Source organism: Pundamilia nyererei, unplaced genomic scaffold (genome assembly GCF_000239375.1).
Source record: "Pundamilia nyererei isolate P.nyererei 1_Seehausen unplaced genomic scaffold, PunNye1.0 scaffold00134, whole genome shotgun sequence".
Lineage (NCBI taxonomy): Eukaryota > Metazoa > Chordata > Actinopteri > Cichliformes > Cichlidae > Pundamilia > Pundamilia nyererei.
Window position 1 is genome coordinate 120,688 of NW_005187535.1, and position 26,564 is coordinate 147,251.

The 26,564-nt window shown below is 37.4% G+C and overlaps 3 protein-coding genes across 10 annotated transcripts; 2 read left to right on the forward strand and 1 right to left on the reverse strand.

Annotated features, from left to right (window-relative positions):
• Window positions 1–2,432: 2,432 nt before the first annotated feature.
• vps37a (VPS37A subunit of ESCRT-I) lies at window positions 2,433–13,146 on the forward strand. The gene is made up of 12 exons (XM_005743611.1): window positions 2,433–2,901; window positions 4,238–4,312; window positions 5,572–5,689; window positions 6,487–6,590; window positions 6,803–7,016; window positions 7,716–7,786; window positions 8,855–8,982; window positions 9,072–9,130; window positions 9,524–9,592; window positions 10,594–10,737; window positions 11,416–11,504; window positions 11,679–13,146. The coding sequence occupies exons 1-11, from the start codon at window positions 2,792–2,794 to the stop codon at window positions 11,494–11,496; spliced, it is 1,173 nt and encodes a 390-aa protein (XP_005743668.1). The 5' UTR covers window positions 2,433–2,791; the 3' UTR covers window positions 11,497–11,504; window positions 11,679–13,146.
• A 925-nt stretch (window positions 13,147–14,071) lies between these two features.
• nsmce1 (NSE1 homolog, SMC5-SMC6 complex component) lies at window positions 14,072–20,802 on the forward strand. Of its 8 annotated transcripts, none has more exons than XM_005743613.1 (9): window positions 14,072–14,143; window positions 14,444–14,601; window positions 15,341–15,460; window positions 16,099–16,220; window positions 16,357–16,434; window positions 17,682–17,828; window positions 18,280–18,396; window positions 19,706–19,832; window positions 20,689–20,802. In XM_005743613.1, exons 2-9 carry the CDS (start codon window positions 14,490–14,492, stop codon window positions 20,721–20,723), a joined length of 858 nt encoding a protein of 285 aa, XP_005743670.1. In that variant the 5' UTR covers window positions 14,072–14,143; window positions 14,444–14,489; the 3' UTR covers window positions 20,724–20,802. The 8 variants fall into 8 exon arrangements, with proteins under 8 accessions (XP_005743670.1, XP_005743671.1, XP_005743672.1 ...); XM_005743614.2 differs by having other exon boundaries at window positions 14,108–14,143; window positions 14,457–14,601; XM_005743617.1 differs by lacking the exon at window positions 14,072–14,143 and adding an exon at window positions 15,135–15,189 and having other exon boundaries at window positions 14,584–14,601; window positions 15,298–15,460.
• Window positions 20,803–21,840: 1,038 nt separating this feature from the next.
• On the reverse strand, window positions 21,841–22,833 carry LOC102205184 (trace amine-associated receptor 13c-like). Its single transcript, XM_005743705.1, has one exon. It carries the CDS (start codon window positions 22,831–22,833, stop codon window positions 21,841–21,843), a length of 993 nt encoding a protein of 330 aa, XP_005743762.1.
• Window positions 22,834–26,564: the final 3,731 nt, after the last annotated feature.

Here is a 26,564-nt window from a genome sequence, read left to right on the forward strand (position 1 = left end):
ATGTTTGACAGCTGAGGCAAACTATGAGTTAGAGTAGTCCTGGGAATCGCTAGCTCTTTTTGCCCGCCGTTTTTCTAACGCTATACTTTGAAGGATCATTCCTATGGTGTTTTATTTGATGTGTTTGTAGAGTGTATGGTCTTGCAAACCAACATGGTTTGCTATGATATTTCCATTGAAGTATGAAGCTGACAAACAGTCATGATTCTGTCATGTGTTTTTTGTCATTCATGATTGTTCTGTGCTTCTTTACAGAATTGAAGTGAGTATGATCTGAGTCGTTTTAATAAAGCTGAAGAGGAAAACATTGTGTAACTGTTTTTCCAGACACTTGCCCTTTACTAATACCTGAAAAGTCATATGTGACTTCTGAGTTATTTAAATAAGACAGGCATTGAATTTATATTTTTGCAGAAACTTTTAGCCTTCAAAGTCTAAAATGCTTTACATGTTCTGCTGGGCTTTTGTTGAAAGTGTGTTGAATTTCTGTACTGTTTGTTTGGAAATGCCTCTGAGGGACAGAAAAAGGCAATTAGAAAGACAGTAATGATAGCAAGTAAGTTGCTGGGAATTGCATTACCAAGCCTAGAAAGCATTTACAGGGACTGTGTATGAAGTAAAGCAAAATAATATTGTGAGAGAACCATCCACTTGTCTCTTTTAAACTGATGCCATCTCCATGGTTTTATCATTCCCTTTTGTTGACAAAACAAAAACAAAAACAGGTCCAAATTATCTTTTACTCCTATAAAATTTTTGAACACGAGCAACATAAATGTTTCCAAATTGGTGTTGCCAAAAAATATTTTTATCAATAGATTGATCTTACTTTTGTGAAAGTTATAGTTCAATGTAGTTTTGATGAAGGGAATATGGTCTGAGTGGTCATAGAAAAGATTTAAAGATAAAAATAGTTTCAAGTGCTTAAAGCTCCGGTTTTTATCACAAGGGCTAAAAACACAGATGATTGTCACTTCTGGGCAAAAAGCAACTGTTTTAAATAATTTCACTTTGCCTTGTTATGGAGCATAAAGGAAGGAAATATGTTTTAAAGAAGGTTGGCTTTGGTTTTACAATTTCGTACTTTAAATGCACCTTAGTTTAAATCCAAACTTTTGAGCAAATGTTTGAGATAAAAATGTTTCAAAAGTATGTGATAAGAAGTGTTACATGCCTTGGCCTTCTGCCCTGTATTTGATTCCAATATTTTAAGAAAAAAAATATATGCCATGTTTGCTTGAATGGTTGGTAATTGTGTTGCATTATAATATGTATTAAATTATCTTTAAGAAACTGAAAGTTGATGGGCATACTCAAGAATTAAGTTAAAGTTATGTTGACTTAGTTATGCTAGGACTGATAAGTACAATAATCTTTATCGTCACTATATATATATACAGTGGAACTGGATGCAGTATTGTCAGTCCAAAGAATAAAATCTAAACTGTACACCTGACTATGATCAGTTGTGAGATAAATTATTGGGACATTTTTCAACCACCTTTGAAAACCTCTTTGAGTTTTGGAGTTTTTTGGAGTGTTTTGGTTTTTTAATATACTTTATGTCAACTTTAAAAATCATCATCATCATCATTTAGCAAATCACCAGGATCAAAACCCTCCCGGTACTCCTGTTGACTTTCTTCATCTCCCTGATAAGCTTACTATTTATTTGTTAACCTCTTCTTTTGAATACTTTCCTGCATTTCCATATTCACTGCAAAGCCTCCTTGTCTTCTTTTCTCTATCCAGAGAAAATACCAAAAACCATTTTGGCAATTTCCTTCACCACTTCAGCTCTACCACTTCCAGATATCTGGGAACTCTTCCCTACCACCCAGAGCCTGTGACAATTTTTCCCTGTGCAACGTTATTCCTTCTTAAGCTTCCACTATTAAATCCTTGTGTCTGCCTTCACTTACTACTTCTTCTTGATTTCTTAAGTCATCCTACAGACTACTATCAAATTCTGCCTATCTACATTCTCACATTACAGCTGCCTATTTCTTTCAGATTGGACCTGTTTTCCTTTTTAGCTACAGGTTTCTTGTTAGACTCAGAAATAACTGACAAAAAAGGGAGAAGACCAATGGTGAAATTGCTACTTTCTTCACACTTTAGAAGAATGTGCATCCTAGAGGATGGATTTTAAAAACAAAAATTTGGAACAATATCTGAATGTGTGGGACAAGTGATAAAAATGTAGTGGAGTCCTACATAAAGAGGGACCCGTGCTCACCCTAAAATGTTTTAACACTCACAAAATTATCATTTATGTTACTAAAAAAAATTGCATTTTTAACATGGTTTTGCTGCTTTATTCTTAAATCTCATATAGTTTATTATAAGGTCCAATCCCCCAAAATATGTTATTCTTATATTTTATTGTGAAAAAAGGTTGAAAACAGGAAGTTGCGCTCTACGTAGGCGTTTGCGTGACGTAACACGTAAATAAGTTGATCAAGCTGTTATTAGCTAGGTTGTTTTCTTCCTTTAGCCTTAATCTCTCGCATGATATTAATGACTCGGTGACATTTACACACAGCTCTTGGGAGATAAACCGGAACTGACACTTTAACCAACAAATGAGGATATGCCATCCGACTTTGTAACATATACAGAAAGTACACCTTGTGAGGACGAGAAACCGAGAGTCAAACAGCTAACAGCGGTCAGCGTCGCAAATCTCCACACCGTGTACCGCTCATGCTGACTTTCTCTTCCATTTCTTCTTCGTTTTTAGTCGGCCTTTAGATTCGCCAAGTCCGGTCAGTGGTTTCTCCAGAAGAGAATGAACTGGTTTTTCCCAACCTCCAAAGGCTCTGGATCTCTCCCTCCTCTGAACAGCTTACAGCAACAGAGACAGCGGCAGATCGAGTCCCTAAAAGCTGCCCACCCAAGGTAATAACGATCCGTCACCCCAAAACCCGACCCGTGAGATTGTTTTATGGTCACCACGATGTTTCCTGAACATTTTAATGGGGTTAAATAGAAAACACCCTCACTCAGTTTACCAACACACCTGCTGTTTACTTCTCAGTGCTAGCTATTTCTCATAGTTAAGTTAAAAGTACCTCATGCTAGCAACCAACTTTTCGTTTATTATCGACCACATTTATCCCATCTGTTCTCTAAATATTCAAATTATGTAATACTATTTTAGGTAAACCCACTTTTGTGAAGCCCCTTAGTCTGGTTTGTAAGCTAATCTTGCTAGCCTTTTCTCATGGCTAATTAGCGCGTGCTATGTTAGCATTAAATGACAGGGTTTATTTTTAGGGCTCGTGGCTGAACATGTCCTGTGGTCATGTGTTTGCCATGCATGTAGTTTTAAAATGAGCTTGTTACTGAGAAGTGGAGATTAAAGTATTAGCCTTTGTTTATCAACGAATGTTTCCAACGTAAGCCACCATAAACCCACTGTTGTGGTTCATTTCTTGAGGAGTCACAGTCTTCTCCCTCCTGATGCGAATTATGCCACGTGTGTGACAAAGAAAAGGGATTACACAGTTTCTGAGAAGGAACCAAGCATATCAAATGCAGATCATGTGCTTTTAGATGCTATGGAGCTCTGTTGAATGCTTCTCATATGATGACACTGATGTTACTAGGTGTAAGGTTAAGGTTTTCTACACGCTGCTTTGACATGGTAATTGATTTTTTGGGGTGCTGACTGTTTAAACCCCTTATATTGACTTCCCGACCAACTTCAACATGAACCTTCTTTGCCCTATTTTTTCAAGTTGTGATTTTATAAACAGTGTGGCATTACAATTATTCCATCATTTCACTGGTGCAGTTTATCTGGTGAAACTGCAGTTATTCAGATAAATAGTGGTATCAGCAGCATTAGAGGCAGTGGAAGGGAAAGTTCATTATTATCAGACACTGACAGACACTTGTGTGTGATTTTAAAACCTAACATGTCAAGTGTATTAATTGCTCTTTTTTGTGAAACAACTCTTTTTTTCCCTACCTTTTCCCCAGCGATCAACTACTAAGTACCATAAATAGATTGCATTTACTTATTCATGAAAACTATGTTCACCTTCTGTGCCATTTAATCCCTCACCGACAGAATTTGTTGGGTGAGGATAAATACTGAATCTATCATTTGCTCTTCAAACTAGCAGAATTTCATAAACCTTGACCGTAGGTGTATAATTCTTCTTTTTCATCTTCTTTTGATTGCATGTTGATAAATCTTCAAATTTCTGGCCCTGTTCCTGTTTTACAGCCTTGCAGAAATCCAGAAGGATGTGGAATACAGAATACCATTCACAGTCAACAATTCAACCATTAGTGTTAACATGTGAGTACATTTATACACCTACCAGGTGGGGTCAAAAAGTTCTAATTGTATGTCTGTGAAAACAAGAGCCTTACCTAAGCTCACATTGGAGGTCATTTTCTCATATACATCTGGCTGCTTTTTTTTTTCTTTTTTTTTAGATCTTTCACTACTATCATTATATTCTCTTGCATTTCTGCTTGGTTTTTATTTTCAGTAAGTGCATTGAACTTTGCACTGGGAGTCTCACACCATTGGGTAATGATAATAGCATCTCATGTACCGCATTGCCTTCAGGCTTGGAGACTGTGGACTGCAAACTGCTGTATTGTAGCCAGAGCCTGTTATAACCAGCCGTGTTTTTTCAGATGAAATTTGGGTCAGTTTAAAAGAGTGGTCAGAATGGGAATAATAGCAGCCATGCTGGAGGCTGCTTAAACATACCCAGCATTATGACGGTCAACATGGGTTAGGCCAAAAAGGATTTTGGATTTTATGGGCCTCTTTTCTGAAACTTTTTGTCACACTGCATACAGTAATTTCAGATTATCAACAGACAATGGTTTGTGTGCCTCAAAGTCAGTCTGTACTTACACCACTGATTGAAATCTGACTGTAAATTAATACAAAAAAGGCTAACATTACACGAGAAACAAGATAGAAATTTTCAGATTTCCACAAAGAAGATGAGACAAGAAAAACTAGTAAAGCCGGTTGAGAACCCAAATATGTGCCACAGGCTCTAATAACTCTCACATTAGGTAGTCAAATGTTTGTGAGAGCTCTTAGGAAAAATCTTTGTCACACATTCACTCCCATTTCTGCTTCTATTTTTGTCACCTATAAAGAAAATATGGGGTTATATAATATATATAATATATGCTTTATAGGTGTGGAGGACTGTCCAATAATTGGTTTGGGTCTGGGTATTTGAGAACTGTATTTGCCATGAACATTTTTTGACAGATGCCACTTTGGCATGTAACAGCAGGTAAACACAGGTCTTACTAATCCCAAGAACAAAATTTATGACACAATAAATACCTACATTTTCAATAATCCTGCTCTTATAAAGTCTGTTTCTTTGTTTATCAGTGAAGTTCTCATTTGCTTCCTGCATAATTGACTTGTTTCCTATTGATTATCAAGTAATGTTTATTGATTATCCAGCAATACTACATCATAACTAGATTATATTATCTGGGCTGTAAATTGTTGATAGTTAAACCCTTTAATGTTAACTAAGTTAAACACTTCTCTTTTGTTACCCTTCATTTCAGTTTGCTGCCTCCTCAGTTCCCCCAGGAGAAACCAGTGGTTAGTGTCTTTCCCCCTGTTGGTCATCATTTAGTGGACAGCAATAATGGCACTATGATCAAGAGCCCCCTCATCACTAATGTAAGTAGCTTTTGAGAATTAAAGAGGTTTTTTTTCAGATCTTAAACAAGAATTATAAATTATGGCATCCTGAATCCATACTTAAAATGACACAGATAACACTTTTTTTGTTTAAAGTGTCATTGCACAAATGTGTGTGTGTGTGGTTTTCTTTTTTGTTTCTGTTTTTCAATGATCTGTGTGGAAAAAAAGAGAGAGAGAAACAAAGGGAAGTAAAACGCTGCAAAGTGACAGCATTGCTGTGAAAGCAGCAGGACAAGTTGAAAGATCATTACTCATGGTAGTGTCCAAGATAACTACATTTCTCATCTGACTAAAAGTGAAAGTGAAATAAGTAACTTAAAGTCAGGGGGTTTCCAAGCCTGAGCAGTAGGTCTTCTCACCACCGATCAAATGCTCTGTGTCTTCAACCAAGAAGAATAGTCTAATTCTATTATCCAGTTTACTTGGAAATACGTATACGTAAACCAGTGTTCTAAAGCTATAATACATCATCTGCACACACAAATAAATAAATAGCATACTTTAGAAAGCATCTTGAATGTAACCAAATTTTAAAAAATAATTTAATACATAATTAAATTGATCCAGATAGAGTGGGGAGAGCTGTCGTCGATGCACAGCTGTGCACATAAACCAGGTGTTCATCAGCTGCAAAAACATGTACTTGTTTGCTTTTTTCTGTTTCTTTCATTGGTTCATTGTGAAGTAAATCCACTTATTTTAGGTTCTTCTGTTAATTCATGCTTTAATTTTATCCATGTTACTGTATTTAGTTGTTGTTATATATGTTCTAGTTTGGGATGCACTCAGACCTGGGAAAGGTCATCCAAAGTCTGCTTGACGAGTTCTGGAAAAGTCCTCCCGCCTTGATGTCTAGCGGTCCTTCTGGCTTTCCTTAGTAAGTCTCCTCCTTCTGTCATTGAGAATATAAGACACTTATTTCTCAGTACTTTCTTATGGCATTCTAAGAAAGTTCGTATATTTTTCAAGTGTGGTCTTATTTTAAATATTATTTTAAAGTGGTTCTAAAAAGCAGTTCGATATATTTTTTCCACATCATTTAAACATTGATGTTATGCCTTTCATTCTTTCCTTTTTTCACTGGAGCAGTATGTACAAATCATCAGGTATAGCACCTTACCCCAATCCGGCTTTTCACTTTGGTTCTCGCCACATGGGACCCAGTCAGACACCACCTTCTGGTCCAGCCCCTGCGCCAATGCCTCACCCAGGGGTCGATAGTGCCCTTGGGCCCCCTCGAGCTCCAGCGCCATATGGAATAATTTCTGATCTGCCACTGCCTGTACCTATTGGAGATTCAGAGGTATGCAATTGATGCACAGTGTATAAAAATGGAATGGTAACAGTCAAGCATATAGCAAGCAAAGCATCACCTTCCCCAACCAGATAAAAGCATTGATCAAAAATTTGTAGGTTCCTCCACCTACATCCCAGGTTCTGGACTGCTTCCAGCACAAATTCTGTTTAATAAAGATTGCTTTGTAAATGTAAACATTAGCCGGGCTGGAAGCAACCCACGAATGGTTGAGAAAATGTCACTGATGGGGAAATTGGCCAAATTTAAAGGTAATTTGGTGGAACTCAAGGATGTATTTTACCCCAAACCAGAACTTTTTGTTGAACCTAATCAAGTAGTTTTCAGCACATGAACCTAACCAGAGTTAAACCAAAAGTGAAAACAAAACAAATCAGCGAATGAAGAAAAAATCCAAGCTTGGGAAACAAGCCATGGTGTCCTGCCAACAGATCTACAACTTGCGCTGTCATTAACACTCCATACAACTAATGTGGACTTTCTAGGTCACTCAAATAAAACTTTAATCTCATGCTGGCCAATATTAGTGCCACTAGTGCATGCACATTACACATTACAGGAAGAAGCAGATAGCATCAGACAAAATTACTCAGAGAACTAGCATTGGACAGTCCGACACAGCTCTAGTGTTCAGACATTAATACACTGAAGATTGTGATGTGAATATATAACTTCTGTTTCTTCTAGACTAGACTAAATGGACACGTGTACAAGATGCCTGAGATTCCTGAGTCTTTTCCTGAACTCTGTGACATGAAGTAAAGTATTCCTTAATGATTTCAAATTAAAATGTTTGCACAGTGTGAAATGTTTGTTCGTGACAAACATTATTTCATACCATTATTGATGTATTCAATATCTGTTTATGTAAAGTGATAGAAATAATTATAAATAATGCTGAATTTACAAGTTGCTCACTTACAAAGAAAGCGATAGTGTCTAATTTTTCATTTTAATGGTGAGAGACAGATTATCAACCCAAAATGCAGAAAAATCTCCAAAAAGTATTTGGAAAATCTATAACTATAAAAATCTTGCTCCAGGGGGTGAGCATGATCATGAGAAAGGTGGTGGATCAACCTGAAACTACACGGGAAGAACTTGTTAGTGATCTGAAGACAGAACACCATGTAAGACTCTTGCCATAAATGACTTAAATCTTTCAGCACATGTAGAGGCATGTCCTAAGTTTGTTAGTGAACATCTAAATCAGCGGTCCCCAACCTTTTTTGCACCACGGACCGGTTTATGCCAAACAATATTTTCACGGACCGGCCTTTAAGGTGTCGCAGATAAATACAACAAAATAAAACTAGTACCGGTACCGAAAAAAAGAAGATTTATTCATAACACACGTGAAAAGACCCAGGAAAACTGAGTTAACGAAAAAAAACATGAAAACCATACATTTCACACCTGAGCCTCAACTCTCGCGGCCCGGTACCAAACAACTCATGGACCGGTACCGGTCCGAGGCCCGGGGGTTGGGGACCGCTGATCTAAATGATTCAGAACTGGCAGAAAATGCTAGGGCTCAGCTCAACGAGCCGTGTTTGGAGTATGAAATCTGCTGAGTATAACCCAAAGTGCACCAACCCGACAGTCAAGAAGCAGTTAAAACGTTATACGTTGTTTTTTTTCTTCTAAGCGTACACAATGACTTCACTCCATTGAGGGTTTTGGTTAATATTCTGTCTCTATCCATTAAAATGAACCTACAATAAAAGTTACAGGCTTTTCATGTTTTTTGTAAGTGGGCACACACATCAAATAATTACTCTCACATATCTGCCCATTTATCCACTTTTTTCTTTATCCACCCCCAGCCTGACACAGTTGTCAGATATGTCTGAAAACGAAGATGTGTTGCTCAAGTTTTTTGTGAGTTTGCCACAACTGAAACAGGTCACACATGATAAAGAAGAGTTGGTCAACAGTATACTGGACATGGCCAGTAAGTTCCCCCCCTGTTCTCATAGATGGTCTTGCGAGTCATAGGAAAGTGAAACTCTAATTTAAGTTGGTGTCAATGTGTTTTTGCAGAGAAAAATCTTCAAATGGAGCCACATCTGGAAGGAAAAAGACAAGAGATGCTCTACAAGGTCAGTTCATACGTAATTCCTCTTTGTTTCATAATCAAGTCAAGTCAGTGTATTTATAAGCACATTTTAAAAAATGCAGTTTGACCAAAGTGCTGTACTAACTGAAAAATAGAAAAGTAATAAATATATACATCAATATAGAAAAATAGAAGATAAGCCACAAAAGCAAAACAACTCAGTCACCGTAAAAAGCTAGGGATTAAAGAGGTGTGTTCAGACAGGTTTTCAAAATGTTAGAGAGGTCAGAATTTGAAAAGGCAGACAGTTTCAGAGTTTAGGCGCAGTAACTGCAAAGGCACGGTCTCCTCTCTGTGTCATACACACATAGCTCACATATTCGTTCATGCCATTGTCCTGCTGCTCATTATGTGTTTTTGTCTCTTGTGCTAACAGTATGAACAGCTGACTCAGATGAAGTCAGCTTTTGAAACAAAGATGCAGAGACAGCACGAACTCAGTGAGGTAAATGGCCACACCAGCACACTCTGGTTTTACATGTAATACATGTTTAGTGCAAATACACGTCTTGAAATGAGAGTTTTGACATTTTCATATGTTTATTCCAATCCTGATTTATCATTTTGTTGATTAAAACTGAGCTTGGGTTGTTTAATATACTGTGTAACTTGTGAATTGTATAACTGTGTAATTGTAGTACTCTTTGTTACTTAACCCTCCTGTTATGTTGCGGGTCAGATTGACCCAGAACAGAAGAGATGTCACATGTCATCTGCATCACTACAGAAAACGAAAAAAATCAAAATTATAAAAGAAAATTGCAAAATAATCAATGCTAGTGTTTCTGACACTTTTTGATGAGTAAATTTGCCCTGGGTCAAATTAACCCAGGAGCATAATTGGTGTTCCTGGAAACCAACTTAACAGGAGGGTTAAGCTAAGCTTGATTGACTGCTTAGTTTCCAGAAAACCAAGCACAAAAAGAAAAAGTAAAATATAAGATACAGACTTAATTGGTGACTACATGTCGGTCTGCTACAGTTGTGGTCAGAGGTTTATATACACTCATCAATGACGTGAACGTTGTGGTGATTTTTTTGGCTTTTAATTGACTTTTCCAGGGTTTAATGATTGCACAGCATATATCTTTATTCACTTTAAATAGCAAGTATTGGGTGCATAAGTTTGAATTTCTTTTGAATTTTCTTTAATCCACACAAGGTCAAAAGTATACATTAAAGGCTCAAATATATACATACAGTTACTTTAATCTTTCAGCAGGTTATCCTGAAGATTTTACATTGTCTTTTTACTTGACTTGGCCAATACAAGGTCCCTTCACCGTCAGAAAAAAGGATTTGTTTAACAGTACTCATTAGATTGAGCAATACTCTAAAGAAGAGCTTATAGATATCAACCCAGACATGTTTGCCTCTAAACACTCTTTGCTTATTTTGTATTTCATTTATGTTTTGTCTTTGTTTTTTTATTTTACTCCCTACCAGAGTTGCAGTCCAAGCACTCTACAGGCTCGGTTAAAAGTCGCAGCTCACCAGGCAGAGGAGGAGTCAGAGGAGACGGCTGAAAACTTCCTGGAAGGACGCATTGACATTGACGAATTCCTGAACAGCTTCATGGAAAAAAGAACAGTGAGATGCTAACAACAGCAAGAACGACAACATTTATACCTAGAATTGGCCAGGAGTCATTTTTATGCTGTTTTTTAATTCATGTTTCATTCATGTTTTGTTATATGAGTCAGAGTTAGCTGGGTTTGATTGAACGATAAAAAATCCTTTTTTTGAGTTTTGAATGGGATGCAAACAGGGTCTTAAACCTGTAAGGAACTGGAGAGAGGCTGATGACGGTCATGATAATGACCAATCTATCATGCAAAGCCTACCCGCTGTGTTGACCCCTTGTGGCAAGGGAAAGCTGAAAGTAGCTTCTTTTATTTGTTATCATTGGAGAAAGTAATTAAAAAAACTTATTCAAGAAGTGAAATCTTTGCTTTTGTTGATACTGTTGCATCAGTGGGTAAAAATGATGCCGCGTGGCTGTTCTAGGGTTACGTGTTGGCTTTTTTTTAACCTTTTAAAAACTGAACCATGAAATAATTGACAGAGATTTTTAATTGTTTAAAAATAGAGGTTTTATTGAACCTCCTGACACTTTTTAAAAAATTATAGTTTTAATTTGTGCCATATTTACTGCATTTGGCTCTATTGTAATTTATTGTAAATTATTGTTAGGTGTGAATGTTATAGGAAGTACTGCACTTAACATTTTAAGGGGAAACTTCAGATGACTTTGGTTTTGTTTTCCAGCTTTGCCACAGCAGAAGAGCCAAAGAAGAGAAGCTGCAACAGTCCATCAACACACATGGCCCGTTTCCTACCAGTCACTAGATCACAAGGTAGAAGAATCACAGCACAGCACACATTACTTAGTCGCATTGCAGTCACATGTCTGCTTTTACAATGACTGTAATAACCTTTCCTCTTTTTTTTGGAAAGGAAAAAAAAAGGAAATTGTATTTTTTATTCTCATTTATTCATTCTGCTTCTCTCACCATTTCTTTGGTCCTCAGATTCAGCGTTTCTCAGCCAACTGCTGCCAAGTAAAAGGAAAAAGGTATTACAGGGGCCGAAAAGCACACTGGGCACTCATCAGTTTGGAGAAACATGAAGATTTTGATTGCAATGCTGGGCTAAAACAAGAAGCCTATGGTGTCCTGATCCAAGCTTAAAAAACAACAAACAACACAACAAAACAAAGCAAAACACAAAAAAGCAGTTAAAGTTGGATCTTGTGAGAGTAACGTTGAGTCACCACAGAAGGCCAAACCTTGGAGGATGAGTGGCACATGCCTAGATGCTCCAGACACATTACTATGGATTCATCACATTGTGGATAATTTTATTGCACTTTTTTTTCCAGTTTTGACATGGCAGTGATTACAACAAGCTTTGTTTTCTCTTTAGATTTATGTCACGTTGCTCATAAAATCTTGCCTGTTCTTAATCAGGAAGATTGGAGATGTGAAGAAATTTGGAAGAAAGTACAAGTTGTGTAGTACAGTGCCCCTAATCTTCCATTTTCTTTGCTGTGGGCTAGTTAGTATCACTTAAAAAGTTATTCTGAAATATTGGTGTCTGTACCATACATCTCTGAGATCAGTCCTTGCTTAATCATCCCATTACACTTTACGGAGATATTGTGCAGCCAATGCACTTTCAGCGATAATTTGTCCAAGACAGCCATGACTGTCAGTGAGTAAAACAAAGAAAAGAAGCAAGGACTCAACAGTTCGGTCAGGAGACATTTAATTGGGCTGTTAAAATGTAAACTGTGTTTTCAAAGTGGAAAGTGGTTGATTGTTAATCAAGCTGTCAGTTTGAGGAAATCCTAAACACAGCCTGAATATCATTACATAAACATTCATAGTTAAGGTTTCAGATTTTCTATCAGTACTCTGATAATCCCTCAATTTATGTACTGTAAGTTGTAATACATTTGTTTCCAATTCAAAGTTAACGTGAACCAAGCAGACCACATAACATACTGTAAGAGCTGTTTCAGTTGTTAGTTCCTGTATTGTAATTCTGCTTATTGAGGGTCACGTGTTGAAACCAATGCTAACACGATTAGCATTTGTGGTTCTTGTTTTTAGCACTGAAAGCAAATATTTTTCCACTCAGAGGGCAGGTTAAACTACATTAACTCAAATCTGAATACTTCAGTCCCTCTTTTGCTTTTTACATTGATTTAAAAAAAAAAATTCTTGATGTAAACATACTGACCACCACTTTTTCCTTATATGCACAGTTATGATCGCCTGAGAAACTGTTTTCTGACACCTGAAACCTCAAACTTGAAATTTCTGCTGAAAAGCTTCAGAAGATGTGGGATAATGTTGAGGAATATTAGTTTAAATGCTGCAGTAAAACTCAATGACATTGGATACTGTATTTAAATAATGTTAATAATAGGCTATATTGTAATCAAACACTCGAGACACCTTGTATTATATGTTCTTATTTAATTTGTTAGAGTAATAAAGCATTTAGAATAAATTCTGTGATCACATTCTTTTTAACATGCCAGCATTGCCTGAAAGCCAGAGGTTCTCAGGGTATCCTTGGGCTGCATGATGTCAATAAGGTGCCTGACCATGATGTGGAATTTGTTCAATGAACATACAGAGAAATCCCCAACAATCAAATTATCACTAAGTGAACAGCCTCTTGGCAATACTGGGAAGGAAAAACTTGTTATGAACAGGAAGACACCTTTAGCAGAACCAGGCTCAGGAAGAGGAAGCTATCTGTCGTGACGAGTTGCGGGTGATGGGAGGAAGACGGGACAAAAAAACACACTCTGGAAGAGAGCCAAGTAATAATAAATAATGATTAATTCCAGAGTGGTGTGTAAGCTCAGAGAGTGAAGGGTGAGTGAAGAAGAAACACTCAGTGCTCTGTAGGAAGCCCTCAGCAGCCTAATCCTATGGTGGTGTGACTAAAGAAGGATTCAGGGTAACCTGAGCCAGCCTTGTATAACTCTATACTTTATAAAATTCAATTTACACTAAAGATTATACGGTGTAATTTTTTCATGGCATTAAAATAAAGCACAACACTGCTACCGTATATATTGTGGTGACGTGCAGTACTGTACACGCAAAACATTAACGCTCAGTACCAATATGCACTTTCACCATTAGAAAATTTGCTTACATTATTATCTGTATGAAACGAGACACAGTTTTTCTTTTTATTCATTCTTTTATATAACATGAATCTTTTTGTTGCTTTGTTTGGTATCACTGGCCTGTGGGTTGCTTTTGCCTGCTGTGGACATCATCTTCATCAGTAAACAGATTACCACCACAGACTCTGTTCTCTCTGCAGTTTCCATGGCACCCAAGTGCATACGTCAAAGATGCAATTTCTCTGTCGACATGGCAACCTGGTAACGTTAAAACACGTCGATTAGATTTAAAAAAATGAATGAAAGAAAAGGGAGAGACTAGGAAAGAGGTGCCAGTCAGAGGAGGTAAGTCTGAGCTAAAACACTAATAGTCTGCTTTTTATTTAGCTGTTACTTTATTTAGCAGTAGCTCCTGCTTTTCAATGAATGTGGTTTGTCTCTGTATTAATTATTTTGTGTATCTGGCTTTTCTTATGTGTATGTACCATATACTAAATCTATTCATTAAGAATTTTATGTGGAGCTGCCACTTTTATAATATTTCAAACTTAGAGGTTTTTAACATTTAACATGTTATGTATTGCTATTGTAAAAGTAAAGGGAATAATTTTAGTAATGTTAATTTGGTCACTGATATTGTGACAGCTCTAAAAAACAGGTCTGCAGGCTTGAATGAACAGAGGTGGCAGGGATGGCGTCCCGCAGTAGTTCCTCCACAGCAGCAGGTGGCAGTGATTCACCACAAAAACCTACAAAGACGAAGAGAACCCGGAGGAAAAGACGGAAGGCGCGAGCGGTAGGGGGTGAGTAGGTAAACATGTTTAAATGAAACGGGAAAGAATTACATTTTTTGTTTTTAAACATTAGAGCAACTGCAGAACTGGACAAGCAAATAACCGGGTCCATTAGCAATAACCGTTGATTGACAAAAGATAGCAGATAGTTAAGTTAAAGTTGGCAAAACGTCTGGCTGTAACGTTACCTAGCGTAACCTTTCTAAAAAGATTCAGTCATAGTTACAATATTTATATAGTTGATGCTAAAAGCTAGCATCAGTAGTTTTAGCGTAAGTTAGCCGTTCGGCAAAGACGAGGAAACTGTTTCAGAAATGATGCTATTGTTGAGTTTGCAGGAGGGAATAGTTGTAGCATTTTAACTTAAAGAACATCTGCTAACAGTCCTCAGAGAAAGTGCTTATTTCACTTTTTATACACTTTATAACAGAAATACGAAAGTACCGTGAATTTGGTTTGAATAACAATTTGGCAGAACGTCGGATCGGACGCTGGTCTTATTTAGTTTGCTATGTTTTGTTGTTGTTTGTTTGTTTTTATAGATGTCTACATGTGCCTTTTAGATGTTTTATAACTTCTTTTTGTGTCAGTGAAATAGTAAGTGTCACTTTTTCATCACATTCTTATTTATCTATTTGTTTATTATTTACGTTTAGCCAGCACAAAAGTGTTGTGGGATGATCATCTTTTTTGTCTGATTTACAGATATTTAACTATATATATAAAGACCACCTGTCTGTACCCACAGACATGTCACGACAGATGGGAGAAAGCCATCGAAGGTTTCTTCAGACCATGATGGTCAGTGGAGTAATCGATGAGCAAGCTGCAAAGGCTCTTTATCAATACTGCTGTGAAACGCACCGCAGTAAGTAAATTCCTATACATGTGAACAACAATTGAATGAAAATTCAAAATGCACCTCATAGTGTATCTGGAGACTAGTGTAAAGTAGGGCAACAAAAAGTAGTATCACCCCCTTATTAATTATTAATAAATAATTTCTTATTTTCTTACACTAAGAGACTGTTACTATTGATTTACTGTTACACAAAAAAGCAACCTCATTACACTTGAAGGCAGTGTTACAAGATGCCTTGTACCAAAATTAGCTACTAACTAATTTCTGTCTGCAGACCCTGTGCAGATATATAAATTATTAAATAAGTTGTAAAATACAAATTTTGGGATAGAAGTACAATAAGATGATGGTATATATGTTCCAATTAAAATCCTTCAGCCCAACCCTCCCCAAACATATAGACATTATAAAATATTTTTGTGTATATGCACTAGGGCTGTGCCATTTCATATTGTCCATTGTCCATTATATCATCAGAAATATTGTCACAACTTCCCTTTAAATACTGTGATACAATTTTGAGATTATATCACCAACCTTTAATGTGCACATTATGACACCAGAACCACGTTCCCATGTGTCTTGTTTTGTTTTGTTTTTGTAGGAGACTAACAAACATTGTTGTTTTTGTTTTTTTTCTGCAGCACAGTATGCACCCGACAAGCTGGAAGATTTTATTGATACTATCAACTCAAGACTGCAGCCAATGTTCATGCAGATTAGGAAAGGGATGTCTGAAAATAACGGTCTGCAGTACTACGCCTTGGTTAGTGATTTAATGCTTGTATTGGGTCTGCCTTGTCGGGCTGTTGTTTAGTATGTGTCCAAGCTGCAAAGACTTTACATGGATCATATTAAAGGAAATACATTATTAATTAAAGTTTAACTTTAATCCCATCCAGGTGAACATGGCTGAAACTGACATCACCAGGATGTCGTCAGATTATGCCGACAATGAACTTGAGCTCTTCAGGAAAACAGTGAGTTAAATTCACAGCAAAACAACATGTTATAGATGCCTCCACTATAAATTTTGGTATTTGTTGGGGTGGGGTTTTAAGTCTCTGGTGGTATATTGATGTAAAACCCTGAAACAACATAACTTGTAGGGGTGGGGGGAAAAATCGATACTGTGTAGTATCGTGATATTTTGTTTGCTAATAATGTATCGATACAGGGACAGCAGAAATCGATATTTTGTTACAAAAAAAGTTTTTGTGGACTGGAACATGCTCTGACTTCAGAGCATGTTGATCCTTTTTCTGAGCAAGAATCCTGACATTCCTTCACTTTCCAAATGTGTTTAACTTTTTTTTGGCAGCAATAAACGTGACAGTTTACTTATTTTAATTTAAGACATGTTTTATTTCAATTAAGTTTAAAACTTTTTTATTTAATGTAAAATTATATTTTGTTTTAATTTACTTTCAAATTCTTCAGTTGCTGAAGGGTTTTCATAAATTGCATAGTTCAGAATAGCTATAATTGTACCAGATGGTTGCATTCAGTTAAGTTGGACTAGACTGTAATACAAATCGTTCAGTTTGTCAACAATAAAACTGACTGAAATGAGAGAAAGACTGAGTGTGAGACTTTGATATTAGATATAATGAATATTGATAAAGTTTACCTTTATGTACAGAATCTGAATATCGCAAAATATTTTAAAAAAAATTGCAATAATATCGAATCGTGCGTTAAGTATTGTGATAATATCGTATCGTGGGATGTGTGGTGATTCCCACCTCTAATAACTTGTAGGTTGCAGTTCAGTGTAACAGTCTAATCAGTGACATTATCCATAAACAGTGGTCAACATTATTTTTTTGTTCAAAAGATCATGTAGGAAGTCATGAATAGATTACTGCACACAGATTTGTGTGACTGTGGCTCTTGAGGTAGAACATCAACCATTTAGAAGACTGGGGTTGTGATTCCTGTCCATATGTTAGTTTCCTTGGACAAGAGTATTGAACCCCAAATTCTGGTGTGTGTTAAATTGGCAGTCGTTAACCCTGTAAAGCCCAAACCATGAAAATTCAAAATTTTGGAAAATGGAGTGTTGAGAAAGAAGTTTAAAGAAGTTTTGTATCATATTTGCTACATCAGGAATTCCTAAACATATCATGTTAAAGACACAGAAGAAATGGTATGAATGTGTGTGAATGGGTGAATGTGGCTTGTAGTAAAACTAATGTTATGATCAACTTGAATTGTGCTCATTCAGTTGGACCTCATCGTGTGCTCTGAGAATGGCAAGGCTTCCTCTACTGATATTCTGAACAGCACAGACTCCATGACCACCAGAAAGATGAAGAAGAGCGAAACGGAGCACCTGTTGAGCCGATTAGTGCACGACAAATGGCTCAGTGAGGTAAAATACACCGTCTCTAGTAGGATTTCACAATTCTGATTATTTATTTCCCACAAACTACTTCCTCTTTTTTGTGAACGGATTATTAAAATGATTTCAGTTCTTCAAGTACTTGCCTTCCTATTAACCATATTTAAAATGGGAATGCAGCAGGAGGAGGTCATACAGCTTATTAAGGTCAAATATAATTACTCCATTTATGTTTATCATTCCCATACTGCTTCCTTTATTAATAAGGCGTAAAATGTCATTAATTATGGTTTATTATTATAGGCTTTATTATACAAATAAAATAACGTTTATTTAGACAATCCTTCTCATTTACAGCTTACAAAACAAGATTTCTTTGTTTCAATGATAACAAAAATATAATAATAATAATAATAACATTTTGGGTATGTGTTTCAGTATGCTAGTATCATTTTAACTTGCGTGCTATTTGTTACCCTAGAAACGGGGCGAATACACCTTGTCCACCCGGTGTATCATAGAGATGGAGCCTTATATTCGCACAATGTATCAAGACCATATCAAAGTGTGCCACATCTGTCGTAACATCGCTTTCCAGGTAAATGTTTCCCTTTTTACACTTAGTAATATCACCCTCGTACCCGCTTGAATTTAGGCACTGATGATCACTATAAACTGTAAACATTAGGTTGGTGTGGTTATATTACCTCAACTTTAAAAATATAAATTTTTATTTTTAAAACGAACAATGAAGATGACTAGCATGCATATACAATTTATAATTTATACTACAATTACTACAAATTATTGTTTATATTATATTCATTTGCTGTTGAGAAAATTGATCTTGAGAGAGAATTGAAGTAAATATCATCTGTAATGTTGACCGCCTACCGTATTGGACACAACTGCTTGATAAAGCATATCTAATCAGCCATCCAAATTGCAGAAACTCATATAAACGTGCTGAAATCCCAAGTGTCAGCTGGAGAAGGACGGGGACTTAGGTCTCTTTAAATGTGGCATTGTTTATTTGAATATTTCAGAAATGGTTTTCACATAAAACATTTTTTAGAGTTTATAGAGAATGCTCAGGGAAAGAAGAAAGCCATTGTGTGAGTGCTAACTAATTGACGTTGTCTTGTTGATGCTCAAAGAGCTCAAAGAATAATGTCAGAATGGTTCTAGCTGATAGAAACAGTAATACAATCACCCACTAATTATAACCACGTTATAGATATGAGCATCTCTGACTGCAAAACATGTAGGATAGGTTGGCCACAGCAGCAGAAAACCAGTGTACTCCAGAACCATGTAAGATTGGAAAAACATTGTCTGGTCTGATGAGTTTCAGATGATAGGAACATAATTTGAGATTAAAAGCATAAAAGCATGGCTCCACCCTGCCTTGTTGGTGGTAGGGACATGACTGATGTAATGGAGTACACTTTAGGCCTCTTAGTGTAATCTGAGCACCACTTAAACACCACAGCCTGTTGACTCATGTTGTATTCCTGTATTCCTCCTTTAATGGCAAGTGTTTTAATCGGCTAATGGGCATTTTTGACTGAATAACACACCACAAAGAGCATAAGACCAGTTTCTTTACTGTGCTAATGAGTTCACAGTATTTAAGTGGCCTCTACCACACCAGAACCAGTGGAAATAGAGACTAGCATAATGAAGATGCAGCCCACATAAGTGAATCATCTGGGGCCAGTATGGACCAAAATCTTTGAGGAATGTTTTTAATTGAGAAACATTTAAGATAAAGGATAGTCCAACCTGATATGTGTTAAATGTATCCAAAAAATGACCAGTTACTGTAATGTGTCATCAGCATTATTTGTTTGCTTACAGTATTTGATCTGAATTATTATTTTTTTTTGTCTCTCTTGTTTTTTCAGTGCCAAATCTGTGAGAATCCTACATGTGGCATAAAAATACACAACCCATGTGTGGCCAGATACTTCAAAGGCAAATCGGAGCCACGTTGTCCTTCTTGTGATGACTTCTGGCCACATGAAATCCCTGGTATATGTTGTTTATTCTCAAATGCTGTTTCTGGACACATTAGACCTCCAGTAGTTAGAGACTCCCAAACTTTGGTGCACATTTGATCGGCTTCAACTGGAACTGTGAATGATAAAAATAGAAATGAGTGTGTGGCGTGAATAAGGCACGGCGGGACCACGGAGTATCATTCGGAGCCATCTTTATTTACATCTCACCACAACACCCCCAAACCCCTGAGTCCCCGTGTTTTTAACTAGGCGGGCATGATTAAGGATGCCGTGCAGGTGCGTTCGCCCTCCCTGCACGGCTGCTGAGGTGCCTCACGTGGCTCCTCCACCGCTTCACTGTCCTCGGGACACACCTGTGGGGGTGGCGCCCAGGCCCAGAGCAGTGCCGCCAGCTCCCCAATCCTTTCCCGGTGGCGCTCGGACTGGTCCTGCAGCTCTTCCTGCTGGCGACGCACCTCCGCCGCCTGCTCCCGCTGGGCGGCCGCCATTTCGGCCACCCTCTGGGCCAGCTCCTCCATTCCCTGGCTCCGATACGGACCCGACGTGCTGCCTCCTGGGTTTTGGCACCAATGTGGCGTAAATAAGGCACGGCGGGACCACGGAGTATCATTCGGAGCCATCTTTATTTACATCTCACCACAACACCCCCAAATCCCTGAGTCCCCATGTTTTCAACTAGACGGGCATGATTAAGGATGCCGTGCAGGTGCGTCCGCCCTCCCTGCATGGCACCGCAGACCACACCCCACCACAGAGTGCAAAAAAGATGTGTGATTGCCGTTTTATAATTCATTTAAACATATATTCAAATGGAAGGTGAATAGAACAACATAACAAACTCATGTTCTTTGTTCTTTTTATTACAGAAGTGAAACGTCCTCATTCACAATCCAGGAGATGAAGGCTTCATCAATAGTCTTTCTTAATGGTTTATTAATATAATATAAATGTCTTTATTGTTTTTGCTTTTATACATACAAAATAAAAGATTGTTTCAATACTGTAGTATTTGTATTGCATTTTACAAATATCTACCCCCGCCCCTCAAACAAAACAAGTTTCTCATTGTGAACATTTTTTTTCTGTCTAGATATATATTCACATTTTCTGTTCCACTAGAAGATAAGTTAAGAGAATAATGTCATTCTAAGACATAAAAGATTTTACAGTAATAGCCCATTTTAACTAACATGTGATGGAGATTTGAAAATTAGTTTTGCTGTACAACATACACGAGTATCTGATTTGCTGAAGATAATGACATAAATCCATCTTAAAATGTGTCTCACTGTGTTCACAATAAGAAAGAAAGTTTTCACTGATCAGTGGCTGCTCAGTGGTTGAGAGGAAATTAAGGCGATGTCTTTCTTTCAAACCTTTATCAACTTTTCTAAACCCCCTTTTTAAGTCTGTAGCATACAAACTGTTAAACTGAAAGATGTAAGAAACAACAATAACCATTGTTACTTTATCTTGTCCCCAACAAATTACATAATACATTTCAGTAATGATTTTTAATTTAAATGTTTCATCACGATCTTGTGTGTTTTTTAAGTGCTCCTTTAAATTTTGGGGCAGTGAACAATATGGCAAGAAATATAAAAAATACGCAAAGAAATGAAGCAGCAATTTGAAAGTTAAAAAGGGAAGCTCAATGAATAAAAATAATGTAATAAGGAGCACAGTACTTAAAAATCTAAACAGAATAAATACAAGTCCTGTAGTAAAAAGCCTGAAAGATTCTGAGTCATTATAATTATTATTGTTGATTTCATGCAGTAAGGAGGGTAAATCTTTTTTGCCATTATGCATTGATACATGACTTATATGTTCCAGTTCTGACAGGATACAATACTTGTTAGAGACAGTGGGTCATATGAAATAAGACTTTGTGACAGATCTTCTTTGATTCATTGAATAAGTCTATAATTAAAAACCATTATGCTACTGCCACATAGAATAATCAGCAGTTTCATTCTCTCATACAGACTGATTTGGTTCAGGATAAATTTGCTATTTTAAAGTATATTTGCCTGAGAGGAGCCCTTCTCTAGTATCTTCAGGGAGACAATGAACCAGATAGCTTTTCTAAACCACGGGTAGAAAAAAGCATATATCAGTGGATTCAGACAAGAATTGAAGTACAGCATCCAGGAAACAATAGCCCAAGATGAAGCACTGTTTGAAATGTCCTGCCCTGCAAGAGAGGGATAGTAATACGGACAGAAACTCATCAAAAACACAAATATCACAACGCCAAGAGTCCTGGCTGCCTTTTTCTCTGATTTCTTTGCGGTGATTTTTACTGTACCAGCTGCAGCAGCTGTAATATGAGACCGCATGGCATGAGCCTGAGACACCGCTACAACAAATACTCTCATGTACAGAATGATAATTACTGAGCAAGGGCCGATAAAAGTAAAGACAAGGTCGATGGCTCCAGGGACATAGTTAATCACCACCAAACACTGACCGTGACAGGTGTTATGCCTGTCTGGCTGCCTGAGATGCTCCTTTAAGATCATCCCGTTGTAGAGGAGCGAACAGGCCCAGCACAGAGTCACAGACAGCTCCGCTCTGCTGTGAGTGATTTTAGTGGGGTACTGCAGAGGATAACAAATAGCTACGTAGCGATCAATTGATATGAGCACCATGTTGCCCACAGAGGCTGAGGTGAGAGTGAAACCGATAATGTAAGTAAAAGCACACATGAGATCTCCCAGCAGCCAGCAGGTTTCTATAAACCGCATTGCTTCCACCGGCATCACAAGCAGCCCGACCAAGAGGTCTGAGATGGCCAGAGAGAGCAGGAGGACATTGGTGGGCATGTGGAGCTGCCTGAAATGAGAGATGGATATGATAACCAGCACATTCAGAGCTACAGTTAGCACAGAGATAGACAAGAACAGTGTATAGAGGAGGACAGCCTCAGGCTGAGGACGTGTTAAAACCCTGCAAGACAGATTCGCAAGCTCAGGGTAGCAGAGTTCAATTCTGTCCTGCCTGTCCATCATCCAGTATAAAGAAAGGAGGACCTGCTGAGTTCAAGCAACCTGCTGACCCTGTGAGACATTGTACAGCTTATTTATCTCTGATGACACTCCCCCGTTCCAACTCCAGAGTCAACCTTTTCATCACTGTCTGCTAAGTAGTCCCCCCCCCCCGGTTCTCTCCTACTGTTCTCTCCCCCCTCTCTCTTCTTCCTCCTCATCTATACTCCTCTCTTGTTTTTTCCACCCTGCTCCTTCTCTCTCCCCCCTTTCATCACCCATTTGTATGATGCAAGATTCAAGTTTCTAAGTTCTGTGAAGTAGTTTCAAAGCAGATTAAAGTGTAAAGCCAAAGCATTCATAAGTCAGCAGTCACATCCTTCATTGCTGACAGATGTGTCTGTTTTGACAGTGTTTGACGTTGTGAGACTTGAGCTCCTGTTTAAGATGCATTTGACATTTTTTCCAAGTATTTCAGATTAATCAAAAAGCAAGCATCATCTTTAAGTAGAAAATCATTACTTTGTTACTTAATTTTTCCATACTACAAAAGGACATCCTCGTGTGCAGACATTGGGTTATTATTTACAGCTTAACACAATAAAGGCAACATTATTTAATACATTTAAAACATTTTTATGATATATATCCCATGTGAGGAATCAGTGTTTCAGGGGGATAACTAGAAATAAAAATAAATCTAATAATCAAACAACTAGATTCATCCTTCCATGAATTTCATAGGTTTTTTTCCCCAAGTCACTCAAATCATTTACTGATTCAAGTGTCTATTTCTAGGTTAGCAGTGTGAGCATGTTGGCAACACTGACCTTGGTTACGTGTTTGTACGACAGGTTATATTTCCTTGAGTTGAATTTCTTCCACTAAAGTGGTTTTTAGATTAAAGTCAAATGTCTTTGATCTAGTCATTAGAGCCTTGTAAATTTGCTGTTTATTTATTATTGGGAAAGAAGATATTTCTTAGTGTGTCAGAAGATCATTTTGTCTGCAGCAAACTTTTCAGAGGATGCCGGTAGGTCAAATACTTTCAACAGTTCATTATGGGAAAAAGTGGTGGAGATGAATCCAAGTTTAAGGTTTGTGGCATTAGATCAGTGTTATGGAAGAAGATGAAGGGTAGAGGTTAATAATCGAGCAGTTAAACTTGGAGGTGGGAATTTTAAGGTCTGCGGCTGTTTTGATACCAATCAGCTAAATAAGAAGGAGCTCTCCTTCTTGAATTGGAAACTTTGCAGAAACAGAATCACACAGCAACAGCAAATGAGCGCAAACAAACCTCAAAGTTACACAAGAACTACATGAAGAGCAAAGATGTCTAAATGCTGACTTTCGTGGGCTTTTCCTTGCAGCACCCGACCTTAGCTACACTGAACAGTTATGGGAGCACAGACTGGGTTGCCAGGCTTTCCACAAAGTCTTGGAATCCTGTCTGCACCACTTCATATCTGGAGCAGACCCAAAACAACGATGCTCTCACATTTTTAATTTGTATTGTTTTAAGGTCCATGAGAGATGATGGCCTTTTTTGTATTTTTTGCTTTATAATTCACTCAGTATTTTCAGTGGGTGCCTGATCTGGACTGCAGACAAGCAAGATTAGCACTAGGACTTTTTTCACTGAGACATGCTGTAGTGTTTCTGGATCTTGTTTATACCTTTTTTTTCTTTGCATTGTAAAGTTTTACAAGGTTTTTCTATAGAAACACATCTGTGTTTAATGCAGTGCTGCCCGAGGGCTTGAAGATGAGTGCCATTCGATACTGTTTTGGGGCCTCATCTCGATTGGATTCATTTAACAATATTATGTACTGAAGATATGAAATTCTCATGTCTCTACCTGGATGGTATTATTATTATTAAGATAGACTGCAGAAGCCTCAACTTTTGTTTCTTTGTCTCTTTATTTAGGCAGGGAACCGTGCAACATGAGCTTTATGGAAACTTAAACGGACTGTATTAGTTTTGTTAGGAAAAGTTCTGTTTACTTCAGCCCTGTGGTTGTATGTCTGTATGTGGTTGTAGGCCTCAGTAACTGTTCGAATAGACATTTTACACATAAGCCATTCATTAATAAAACCACAAAACTAAGAGTAAAGATAGCTGGATTTGATTTTTGGTCTTCTGTATACTGGCACACTGTGACACTGTCATAACTGACTGGGATAAATGAATGATACAAAGCCATTATTAGTCTGTGGAGTGAAATATGCTATTATAGTATCAGAATGTACTGGTGCTATTGTAATTTGCATAAAAGCATCAGTATTATGACCCCCCCCTTTACTATTATATGGAGTCATCTGTAATCCCTTGATCGCTGGCTCTTTCTATGATGCAGCTTCTCTTGGTTGCCATTATAATTATGTATAATTTTTCTGTTAGGTAAGGCATTGAGCTAATGGGAAACGCTGATTGTAAAATATAACAAAACTCTCTATTCCTGTGGAAAATGCCATCAATTTTAGTCCTAGAAACTTCAGTCTCAGTTTTAGCTCACAGCTTGTCATGCACTGGTCCTGATCACTTGAAGTGTAATAATGCAATTAATTCTCTATAATCGCCTAAATTTTGTTTTTACTCATTTCTACTTAAGTAATTCTATATTTTTTATGTCTATCATATTATGTATGACATTAGTTCCTGTTTAATCACTTATTTGACTCCTTAATTCAAGCACTGTGCATTCATGTGACATTTGGTTGCATCATGTGTTTTTGTTAAAGTTTGTTTATTAACACCTTTGCCTTAAATTCACTTGAGGTTTAATGGGACATCAGACACACAAGGTCTACAAGGAGTAAACTTGTCCCCCTGGCACACAACACACCCAACAACTTTCACGTGTGTTTTTCTTTGTTGGAGCCGATGAGGAAACAATGACTTGTGTCTCATACATAAAGGGAAAAATACAGTTCATGTACTTCTAATACTCTCCTAGTACTAACTTCTATAATATGTCTAAAGGTGTATCAAATACTTTAATTAAATAACTTACCATATTGAACCTTTCACTGATGCAAACGCGTTTATTTATTGTAGCCATCATAGTTTACAGTGAAAGTGCATTTATGGATGTTTAAGCAGGATTCTTGTCACAGGTTGTTTTCATTACTATTTTAGTATTTACATACACTGACACTGACACTTCTATTACTGCATTTCTTATCTTTCTGATACATCCTTTAAATACATAATCCATAAACCAAAGAAAGTCTGGCTTAAAAGACAGATGAGAAAAACAATGTTTTCTTACTATGCACCTTGGACATGGAATAAATTACAGAACCTAGATTTAAACATATATCTATTGGTCAATTTGAAAGCATCATGCGGAAGTGAAAAAGTGAATGTTTTTCTTGAGAAACCACAAATGCTTAATATTATGGGCATGTGTGTATAGTGTATTATGTTGTACAGCTTATATTTTAGGGCAGCATGGTGGTGCGGTGGTTAGCACTGTTGCCTCACAGGACAATGCTCCTAAGTTTAAATCCAGGGCCTTTCTGTGTAGATGTTCTCCCTCCGTTTGCGTGGGTTCTCTGCAGATTCTCTCTGGTTACTCCGGGTTCCTCCCACAGTCCAAAGACATGCAGTTAGTGGGGATAGGTTAACTGGTGGTTTTGCCCATAGGTATAAATGTGAGTGTGAATGATGGTTGTCTGTCTCTCTGTGATGGCCCTGCGTCAGCCTGGTGACCTGTCCAGGTTGTCTCACCCTGTGGTAGCTGGAAT